This window comes from Prionailurus viverrinus, chromosome C2, assembly GCF_022837055.1.
Source record: "Prionailurus viverrinus isolate Anna chromosome C2, UM_Priviv_1.0, whole genome shotgun sequence".
Lineage (NCBI taxonomy): Eukaryota > Metazoa > Chordata > Mammalia > Carnivora > Felidae > Prionailurus > Prionailurus viverrinus.
The window spans coordinates 149584046-149595568 of NC_062569.1; the positions used below are offsets into that span (position 1 = coordinate 149584046).

An 11523-nucleotide genomic window follows, 5' to 3' on the forward strand; every position below is an offset into this window, starting at 1 on the left:
CTATGTAATTTCATTTTTACCCTTTCCCACCACATTATGTGCTCCAGCCTGTAAAGGGCTGGGGGTGGACAGAAGTTTCCAGAAGGCCAGAGCTATTTTTCCTTCCTCGCATTTTCTCCAGACCCTTGCAGGGGATTTTATACATGTATGCAGTTTCAGATTTTTATAAATTATACCCTTGCAAAGTGGGTGAGTGTCAAGTTCAGCTGTGGCCACTGGGGAGGTGGCTGGGGCCTCCCAGATGCAGCCTGCAGATGGTGTGTGGAATGAGGGGCTTGGTGCTCCTAGTTCAAAGCGCAGCAGAAGCTGTGTAATAAAAGGCAGCAAACTGTGGTTGATGTTAAGACTGCTTCTGGAAAAAAATGGCCCCCAAGCCAGTGTACTTCAGCTCATCTATGTTTTCTTTTGCACATTTTGAGGCTACAAGAAAAAATAACCATTGAAGTGTATGCACGCTTAGAAAAAAAATGCAGAGCAAAGGGAAATTGTTCTTTCCCTGAGCAATGAGAGAGCAGCTCTGATGTTTCAGCTCCCTTAGAAAGCTCACCCCAGGGTGGCCCGTGAGCCCAGATTACCATGCAGCACGTTTCAGATTCTAAGTGACCCGTTTACTCTTTTAAACATACTTCCTTTTGTAGCAACGTGGATGGAACTGGAGAGTGTTATGCTAAGTGAAATAAGTCATACAGAGTAGGACAGATTCCATATGTTTTTACTCCTATGTGGATCCTGAGAAACTTAACAGAAGACCATGGGGGAGGGGAAGGAAAAAAAATGATTAGAGAGGGAGGGAGCCAAAACATAACAGACTCCTAAAAACTGAGAACAAACTGAGGGTTTACGGGGAATGGGAGGGCGGGGTGGGTGGGTGATGGGTATTGAGGAGGGCACCTGTTGGGATGAGCACTGGGTGTTGTATGGAAACCAATTTGACAATAAATTTCATATTAAAAAAAAAGAGAATAAAATGGTCACACAGCCACTCATATAAAAAAAATAAAATAAAAAAATAAACATACTCCTATGTGGCCAACTGGCTACTGCAGTATTTTTTAGATATTTCTTTAAGGTCAACAATAACAACAACAACAAATGTCTGAAACCCTACACACTTTCAGAAGAACTTAAGTGTTGATCTGATATACTAATATCGACTAATAGAGCTCTCCAGGACAGGTAGAAACAGAAGTTTGCTTTTGGTGCCCCTGGGCTATACTGATTTCATTTCTTGCTCATCTAATGACTTCATTCTCCATCAGACATCAGAAAAAGTTTCTTTGGAAGAGTCACAGTCTTTGCTGAGGACACGTCAAACACCAGGAGTAAAAGTGGGACAGTCAGCCGGGAAGGGAAAGTAGCCACATGTTTGCAAATGTCACAGCCGCATAGTTCTTTCTCCCAATGGACGTGGTTTCTTTCTTTTTTTTTTTTTTTTAAATTTTTTTAATGTTTATTTATTTTTTTATAATTTTTTTTTTCAACGTTTATTTCTTTTTGGGACAGAGAGAGACAGAGCATGAACAGGGGAGGGGCAGAGAGAGAGGGAGACACAGAATCAGAAGCAGGCTCCAGGCTCTGAGCCATCAGCCCAGAGCCCGACGCGGGGCTCAAACTCACGGACCGCGAGATCGTGACCTGGCTGAAGTCGGACGCTTAACCGACTGCGCCACCCACGCGCCCCAATGTTTATTTATTTTTGAAGGAGAGAGAGAGATGGAGTGTGAGTGGGGGAGGGGCAGAGAAAGAGGGAGACACAGAATTCGAAGCAGGCTCCAGGCTCCGAGCTGTCAGCACAGAGCCTGACGCGGGGCTCGAACTCACAAACCGTGAGATCGTGACCTGAGCCGAAAAAGTCAGACGCTCAACCAACTGAGCCACCCAGGCGCCCCTTAATGGACGTGGTTTCAAGATTTGCCAAGTTGAGTCCTTGATTTAGAATCCTTTTAACACGGGCTGCGAGTTTATACAATGAAGCATCAGTTTTGAAATCAGTGGAGCCATTGAACAAACCCAACTAGCCAACTGAGATTTCTATTTGGGGGGCTCTTTTACCTTCGGGCCCCCAACATGCCTGGGAGAGCTCCCTGTTTAGAAAGAAGTCCATCTGAAAATAGACACATAAGGACCGCGGACCACTGGCATACACGAGATCAGCGGGTTCTCTAAGTGCACATCGATCATACAGCAAGACGAAATGAGAGATTTACATTATTGCTTATTTCAGGGAAACACTGTGTAAAGATTTTTTTGTTTTCCTTATTGAGGCACTGGCTTGCAGGGAGGTAGTTTGCATCCAGACTGAGGAAGTTGACAGGGCCAGTCGTTACGAAGCAGAAATAATCTATCACTTGCAGAAAACAAGGTGTGAATAAGTGCCCTATCTCTTAGATAGAGGGTTATTATCTGGTTGTTTTATTTCCGTCACAGATAAAAACGTCTTGAGGTAAATTTAAGGAGGGCAAGTTAAAAAAAAAAAAAAAGCTCCTCTCAAGAAATTCTATAGAAAAGAATCCTCTTAATAATAATAATAATAATAAGTACGGGGCGCCTGGGTGGCTCAGCCGGTTGAGCGCCCGACTTCAGCTCAGGTCCCCATCTCATGGTCTGTGGGTTCGAGCCCCCTGTCAGGCTCTGTGCTGACAGCTCGGAGCCTGGAGCCTGCTTCGGATTCTGTGTCTCCCTCTCTCTCTGCCCCTCCCCTGCTCGAATTCTGTCTCTCTCTCTCCTTCTTTCAAAAATAAAACCTTAAAAAACAAAAGTTGCAGCGTGTCGAGTCGTGAGCTTTTGAGCATGCGAAGGAGCAGGGCGAGGGAAAAGTAAACTATTTCCAGTTACTGACAGGTACTTCGGCCCCCCAGGCCAGGTGTGGTGGCTCTCACATAAGCAGCATTCCCGTGGACGTGAGGCTGTCTGCTTGTCTTCTCTCACCCGAGAGGCAAGTGTGACAAAGAGAATAAGTGTGACCTTGACTCCCATTTAACCAGCTCCGGGCCCCGCCCCATCCCGTCTCCAGAGGATCATGAAGATCCGAGGAAGAACCCGGGGTTGCCCCGTATGTATTTTCAAAGCACTGCCGACATGGAAAGTGTTGGGACAAATGAGACGAGATGTCATCAGGGAGCAGGCGGTCTAGGGAACAGCATTTGCTGTCCTGGAAGGTGCTGCATGGGGCTCACTGGACCCCCCTTCCCAGCTGCCCTCCCCCTCTGCTTCCCTTCCCTCTCAGGGCGGGAAAGTGACAACCCCACTGTCCCAGACACCTTCCAAGCCTGAGGTCTTGTGACCTGGGTCTGGCCTACAAGACGTCCGAGGGGAAGTTTGCAGAGAAGGGCTTCTTCCTCTGCTGAACAAAAAGCCTCATGAAGAGAGGGTTTGGGCCCTCGATCTCCTTCCTGTCTGGACAGAGCTGAGGTTCAGGCCCAAACACAGGAGCACCCCGGCCCCTCCGAACCAGCCGTGGGTTGTCCTCCCGAACCGCCTGCCGCAGGAGATGGGCCAATACCCGGCCACTGAAACGGCTGGAGTCAGATTTTCCTAAATGTGCAGCCAAATGTAATTCTCACCGATAAACTCTAGCAGGAGGTTTGCACTTTGCATGTCACTGTGACACAATTCATTACCGTAATCATCTTTTGGATACGTAGTTTATTTCTCTTAGTTTTTTCTCTCTCTTGCAGGGCAGGCATCGTTGGGGGCATCGTTGGGTGTTATCGGGAGAGTGGAGGGGAAGGAGAAGGGAGAGAGAGATTCAGAAAGCTAAGAGAGCAAGGGAGTGGGACAAAGAGGGGGGAGTCTGCAATCCAGAGGAGTGTCGAAGCATACTTTTCGAGCACGCCAGTAGTAACTTGAGGTTTTGCGTTCGGTTACGTGTTCAGGAATCATCCATCGTTCTCCAGAAGCACTCTCTGACTGTGTGCAGGGCCTGCCAAGCTCTTAAAGGAAATGGTCCCTTTCGACTACTGTGGGCCATCATAGTTATGACATTTTTTGGTGGGGAAGGGACAGGCCCAGCAAGACACATTGCTTAAGCCTTATTTTACTCAGGAAATGCAGGGCATTGGTGGCACCCAGGAGGAGGGGTGGGGGAAGTCAAGGAATGAGAGTCACAGGGCAAGTGTTATGCAGATTTTAATCTCTGTTCAGGGACCAGAGCAGCTTCTGGAGAATTCTCTAAAGGACGGGAGTTAGAAGGAAAATTTTTCAAGCCAATGTGGGAAAATGCTTTGCGTGTGCAAATTGGTAGGAGGACTATTTCCTATCAGGAAATAAAATAATTAAAAAAAAAAAATAGCCGCTTCGTGTAGCCACAGAGGAGCCTCTGTGATGTGCTATAGGGCAGCTCTCTGACGCGTTCAAAGATTTTGAACAGGAACTTTGTAACTCGGAGGCCGGCGTGTCTAGAACATTACCAGCCCCTTTCGGTAGAAAACTGAGACACAGAGACATTCAATGACTCATCTAGGTCACTAGGAAGCTACCGGAGAAACTGAAAACGAGCTGGAGTTTCCTGTGCGGCCTCTGCTCCCTCCCCCAGTGACAGAAGCAGACGGGGCTTCTCCATCTCTGGGCTTTGATAAAGTAGGTGATCAGAAATGTCTCAGAGGCGCACGAAGATAGGCCACCTCTCAGAGGCCTGGAGAACTTGCGTGGGGTTCAAGGGCGAAATGGTTTTTTCGTTAAGAAGGGCCTTGAGGAAAATCAAGCTACACCAGGGCTCTCGAGGAGGAGATACATCGATCAAGGTTGATGTTACAACACACCCCAGTCAGCCTCCATATTTAAAAGCCACACTGTGGGGCGCCTGGGTGGCTCAGTCGGTTAAGAATCCCACTTGAGCTCAGGTCATGATCTCGCGGTTCGTGAGTTCGAGCCCCGCGTCGGGCTCTGTGCGGACAGCTCGGAGCCGATAGCCTGCTTCGGATTCTGCATCTCCTTCTGTCTCTGCCCCTCCCCTGCTTGCACTCTGTCTCTCTCTGTCTCTGTCTCTCTCTCAAAAATAAATAAACATAAAAAAAATAAAAAACTATAAAACAGAAAAGCCACAATGATTGAGTTGAGCTATACGAAGGGTCCAGGCTTCTCTCCTGTCCTCTCTGTGGGTACTTCTGAGTGAGGGAAGGGTGATGTGACGATGGGAAAGCCATCGGGCTGACTTACTTAGCATCTCCCATACCCCACTGGGGTTCCCGCTGCGTCACCTTTGCCCAGACCGTACATCACCCCCCGCCCCAGCCTAGACCACCCTTCCCTCTCTCCTCTCAGTTCCCGCCTAATACTTAACTGCCTGTTTTTGTGACTGTGCCAAGCACATTACACAGGTTACTGAATTCAGTCCACACAGCTGCATTAGCCATAGGTACGACCACTACCTCCTTGTTTTGTAGACGAGGAAACCGAGGCTCACGAGAGAAGCTGCTTTTGCCATTCGGCTAAAGCCAGAAAAATGGAAAGGAAAAGTCCATCACCCCTGGGCTGTCCGTGCCTGGTCCACCTACAGCCCACCGCCCCGCTTTGTTCTCTCACTGTTCCCATCAACTCCGGGCTCTCTCTACACCGACTCCCAGCCGAGGGCTGGTGTCTCTAATAGAGTCTCCGTGTGTGGTGGCCTTGGAGCCTTCCTCGGCCCCGGGGGGATCAGACCCAGCCCCGCTTTCTCTGTAAGGGGGCAGGTCTCTCCTGAGCACACATCTCAGGGCTAGTTTGAGCGAACAAAAGAACCTCCTGGCTCCTGATTTCTTTCCAAAAGCTCTCCAAGGGTTCTGGCTGTTTAGCTCCTGGGTCGGCTGCCGTTTCTGAAGACACTTCGGCTACTGCTTGTTCACTGGGCCTGCACTTGGTGTGCGAGCAGATGTGGGGCCTCCTGCGGCCTGACACCCTCCCCCACCCCCGCCATCCACCCTCGCTGCTGAAGTGTGCCTTGCAAGGACTCTGAAATCCGGGGACAGTCCCCCTGGAGGAAACAGAACCGAGGCCTCGCTTCTTCTGGGGACAGCTTTTTGCTCTTCTAACACTCAAACACTCCAGAATTGCTTTGTCATTTTCAAAGGTTTGTTAGCGTGCAAAGAAACTAAATGGCGAAACGTACGATTGTGAGTTTAGATCGATTTTTGGCACCTTTTTTCCCCCCCCTCTCAGTTTCAGAATGTGTGGGCAGTTTCAAGATGTGAGGCTCCGTTTCGCACGGGGTAGGGGGCTAGGGTCTGAGTCTTCAACATCCAGGAGGGGCCCTAGGAAGGGTATGGTTTCCTGGTGGGCCAGAAGCAGTCAGATTTGCTAAGACGCATGTCACGGGTTGAATTGGGTCCCCTCCAAAATTCATAGGTTGGGGTTCTTAACTCCTAACACTTCAGAATGTGACTGTATTTGGAGGCTGGGTTTTTACAGAGGTGATTACTGGTAAATTCAGGGCGGACCCTGATGCCACAAGCCCGGTGTCCCTATAGGAAGGGAGACTGGGACACAGATATACACGGAGAGGATCGCGCGAACACACGCGCGAGAAGACGGCCACCCGCGAGCCAAGGAGAGAGGCCTCAGAAGAAACCAATCCTCCCGGCACCTTGAAGCTTTCCAGAAATAAACCTCGACCAGACTTCTCAATGAGACTTCTGGTCTCCAGAGTCATGAGACCCTACATCTCCATTGTTTTAGCCACCCGGCCTGTGATGCTTCGCCATGGCGGCTCCAGAAAAATGATACAGATTTCACACCTTTCAAACTACGGAGGCCCAAGTTAATCTACGGCTTTCTGTGATCTTGACTCTCCGGTTGCGCCAGAAGCGTCTTGGCGAAGGTTTTTCTGAAAATAGTGGCACACGGAGGCTCCCAGAGGAGCACGCTTCACTCAGCCTTGTATTCTGCCATTCCCTTTGAAAGATACCCTCCAAGAAGACAGTCGTGAGTCAGCCTCGCTGAGATTTTTTTTTTTTTTTTTTTTTTTTTTTTTTTTTTTTACCTGTGGTTCTAGGAACTCAGAGGCATATTAGCATTCGGGCTTTGCATAGACTACTAAGCCACTTCTAAGAACAAGGCTACCTGAGGCATTGTGCAAAAGTTCGCATGTGCCACTGCTTTCCTCTTTCACATTTACCACTTGCCCTGGGGGCCGACGCCTTGGGCCTCGTGGGGGGACACCAGTGTGGGTTCTGCAAGAACGCCGCGGCACGAACCACGCGTGTTCGTTCCTCCCAGGGAACGTCCGTCACGTCTAACCTTCTCACCTAAGCAAATGAAGTGAGAGTGTGGGGCGGCATGGTGGGAGCAGAGAGGCATTCTCTGTGGTAGACCACATTCATTTTGCATGCCACTCTTTTAGACCCTTGCTTGCCTCTCAAGGCAAGGGAACAGTGGTTTGCTTGGTCCCACCCCTCTCGCTCCTCCCGGTTTCCACATGGATGTCTCTGCCGAAAATGAGCTACGGGTTTCCTCCTGTGAAGATTGCACGGACTGATAAAGTACCGTCCCAGGAGGAAAACCAGGTGTTGTTTCCAGTTCTGTAGTTCAGAACTCCAGGGAGGGAACATTCGCCATAGATTTTATGTAGCAAGAAATGACCACGGGGCTGAGCGCTGCTAATGGCCAGTCTTCGGGAATGTGGCTAAGAATGCCGAGAGAGAACCATTTGCTGGAGATGACCAGACACGATTCTCCTAGCATCACGCTCTCAGGCAGGGCCCAAGAGGCCCCGAAAGCAAGGACCTTTGGCCACCCCTCTGGCTCCAGTGAGCGTGGAAGGCTGATCCCGACGATGCAGACCCTCCATTGGCGGGTCACCTTGCTAAAACTAACTGGGAAATTGCTAAGATTTCACTTTGGCTCCCTGAAATGAAATCTCAATGTAATATTATTCACGTTAGAGACTGTAAAAGCCCCTAAGTTCCTTCTCCTGACACCGAGGGCTTTTGCCAATAGCCCTGCTGAGTCTTGATTCGAGTCTCAGGGCTCTCTCGCCCCCACTCACTTAAAAGCAAACTGCCCCTGTTCCTAACCTGGGGCGGCTCAGTGACCTGCGTTAGCACAGGAGCTATGGGGCTGTGCAAGGGCCGGGCCTCCTTCTATTTCCTGTATTTGAGCCGGTCCCTGGGTCCCTTCCCCGTCTCTGCCGTCTGGCCGGTAAGGACAGCTTTGAAGGCAGCCTCACACCGTGCCCCAAATCCAATCTATTGCCCAATGGAATGTTTTCAAATTTCCTGACTCTGCCTTCCTGAGTTTGATAAAATAGGAAACAATAATTGTGTGGAGGGTATTGAAAGCGGAGTGAAGGCAGGAAGATCTTTCTTTCTGTTTTTCTACAAATATTGCTTCCTTTGCTCATTAGTGGCCCAGAGGAAATGCAGCCAGGGAGCAGCCTAACAGCTTCTCACCAGCGGCCGGCGTCTCTGCCACAGGAGCCCAGCGCTGCTCTGAGACAAGGGCGTGTGACTCACACACATCGCATGATTCAACTTCACTAAAATTTCCTCGGCTGCCAGTAAAGAAGCATTTACAAACCCTCTAATTTGAAGCTTTGAATCGGTTAATGACTTGCTTTCTTCCCCTTCTCCTGAAATCCTCCCCCACCACCCTCCACACACACACACACACACACACGCACGCACGCACACACACACACACAGCTTTGTCAAGTTTTTACATTTCAGGGACCCGGAAACATAGAGGCCCTGTGACATTCACAATAGCATTTGTTGTGACAAAGTGGCTGGCAGCCTTCTGCATTCCCCTGCTCATTTGGCTGTAAGAACAAATAATGAGTCACAGATCCTATTTGGGTGCGCGCGAGAGTTTGTAGCCAGAAAATTAATTATTCCCCCGGCCGATCCCACTCCGTCCCGGCTCTGCCAAACCATCAAGCCGCATTTTGCAGGCGTCGGTCAGAGTGCGAGCCCCGACACACTGCTCTGCCTTCGCGACATTCTTATGTTCTTATTATTTCTGTTTGTTGAAGCACGGCCCTCTTTTCCCACCAGCGCCGCGAAGGCGCACACGCGCACACGTACTCACACACCCAGAGCCGCGGCCCCGGCGCCGCTTTGCACATTTCGAGAGGCTGCCTGCGAAACTGCAGACAAGCGTTTCCACACGGGCCGTTCCAATTAGGAAGCGCACCGTCTAATGACCCGGGACGCGACACGACGCTAGACTTAGGAAACGGTTTCATTGCTCTTTGCGCAGAGGGAGACAGAGATCTCTCCGTAGGCGACAACTTGCATTTCCCCCTGCCCCCCCCCCCCCCCCCCCCCCCACGAAGGACGCCGGCTGCCGCTTTGCACTGAGGCCACGAGGAGCGTGGCCCCATCCCGGTGGTTCTAACACAGACAGATCCGCCTGGCTCTCGCGCTCTCTCCCTTGAGGGGACAGCAGAGCTACCACTTTGCCCCCGGAGTCCCCAGGCTGGTCTAACGTGTGCCTGCCAGCCTGCCTCCGCCTCCGCCCCACGCTGGCACCAGCCCTCCCGGCCAGCTGTGCAGGTGCCCGCTACCCCCCCCCCCCACTCTCCCCCCCCTCCCCCCCCCCGGGGCGGGCCGAGTTCAGGACGCTCAGCCACCGTCATTGCAGGCAAGGGGCAGAAAAGCAAACCCAGACGGCTTCTTGCGAGCTTTATCATCTCTAGGACTTTAATCAGGAACAGCCCAACTTACTTGCACTTGACAAAGTTCTCACACACCGACTGAACACTTCAACAGCTTAGCTAAGTATTTATTAAAACATTTCTGAAGAGCTGCCATCTGATGAATAAGTAATCCAATAGCCTTGTAATCATACGCCTGAGTTTGAATTCTTTCCACCAAACCGACAGGGAATCGACGGGAGCTACGCGCCCCGAGTTACGACAAGCTGCCATTTCGTTATCTGCAAAGCCGAGCCAAAGAAGGTATCGAAAGACCAGAGCGTACTCACCTCTCATGAAGCACTGTGGGTATGAAGGAAATGACTCAAATATGCTGTCTGAAGCCATCGCTTCCTCCTGAAAATGCACCCTCTTCTGAAGGCGGGGGATTCAATGATTTCTTTCACCTTTGGAGGGAAAACCAAAGAAAGGTCACTGTCTTAACCTCACCCCCCCGACCGTGGCTCCCTGCCTTTCTTTCTTTCTTTTTTTTTTTTTTTTTGTTGTTGTTTGGTTTTTCCTCCCCATACCTCTGGGGCTCCCTGAGCCCTGCAAAACATGTACCTTGGCGAAAACAAAATATTCAAATTGTTCAAGATTTGAAAAAAAAAAAAAAGCGGCGTCTTGGCTGTGGGTTGGTGATGTTCACCACTCTGTGAAACCCTGTGGTTTGCCGTCAGTGTGATTCGTCCTGCTCGCTGACCACTATGCCGGGCGCAGACTTCTGAGACTACCAGCCTACCCAACTTGTGGTTCTGTGGTTGTTTATGGGGCCCAAAGAAGTTTTCACACAACCCAAATTACAAATTTAACTGTTCCCCTTTCCACAGCCCGTCTTAATTGGTTCTTGCCAATCATGTGACTTAAGTGATGTCAAATTTCTTTTTTTTTCCTTTCTTCTTTTTTTTTTTTTTTACTTTCTGAGCAATGCCCTTCCTTTCCCCCCCCCCCCCCCCCACCTGCCTTCCCCGAGGCTGTTCAAGAAAAGAGCCGAGTAGAGTCTGCAAGAGAGGGACCGTAGAGAAAAGTGACTCAGTCTCTTATTATATCAATGGTCTTTGCTGATGGAGGACAACTTGGGTCTTGCTGTTGTTACTTGTGGTTTTGGGAGCCACTCATTATTTTGATAACAGTTGCATTGCCGCTTATTCAATAGTAGTTCAACCTTGGCATCAGGCTCAGGCAGGATGTGGAGCCCATCACTTAAGACGCTGGGCATCAGCTCAGGACAATCCAGCACTTGGTAAAGACCAGGGCAGCGTAAGTGAAACTACGAAAGGAAAAACAAAATAAAAGGAAATGTTTTGCGGAGAGCTTGATCCCTTGAAAGGGTCTAGCTACTTGCTGGTATTGTAAAGCTTAAAAAAAAAAAATCGAAAAAAAGTGGGGGGGGGGGAGGGAAGCATTTGAGTTTTGTGACCAACAGGTCGTTTCAATAAAAGCAAAATTACGTGGTTTTACTCCTCCTAAACGAACAGCTTTTCGGTACAGAGGGGAAATCAGGGTTCTCTCTGACACACACACTCAAATTAGGAATCTACTGGAAAACCAAGAAAGGAGAGACCCTGCACTTTGAGCCCAAGCGGAAGGCTAACCTGCAACCGTTTGTTCTTCGTTTTCACCTGTGGCAGTTCACTGCATTGCCTTTCTCTGGTTCTGTTGGCATCGATAGGCTAACTCAGACCTGGAGGCAAAACGCAGGTTAGCCCGACGGGAACTACACTCCCCAGCAAGCCCCTTCTCATGGAGACGGAGCGAAGCAGATCGTAGCGCTCACCCTCCACCCCGGGAAGAAGTCAACCTGCGTGGAATGTGCTACACACAGGGTACTTTCGCACGTGGGCAAGCCATTCCGGGCACACGTAATAATTTCTCTCTCCTGCTCGTTGCCTCTAAGTGCTGACGAAGAAAACGCC

General features: G+C 50.0%; 1 protein-coding gene across 4 annotated transcripts in view; it reads right to left on the minus strand.

Annotated features, from left to right (window-relative positions):
- RUNX1 (RUNX family transcription factor 1) overlaps nucleotides 1-10388 on the minus strand; it is a 257316-nt gene extending 246928 nt beyond the window's left edge. For 3 of the 4 annotated variants that reach the window (XM_047876132.1, XM_047876133.1, XM_047876130.1), the window contains exons 1-2: nucleotides 10172-10388; nucleotides 9898-10014 (exon numbers count right to left, since the gene is read on the minus strand). In XM_047876132.1, the coding sequence (XP_047732088.1) occupies nucleotides 9898-9955 (58 nt within the window). In that variant the 5' untranslated portion in view covers nucleotides 9956-10014; nucleotides 10172-10388. The other variant, XM_047876131.1, reaches the window with a different exon arrangement.
- Between the last annotated feature and the right edge of the window lie 1135 nt (nucleotides 10389-11523).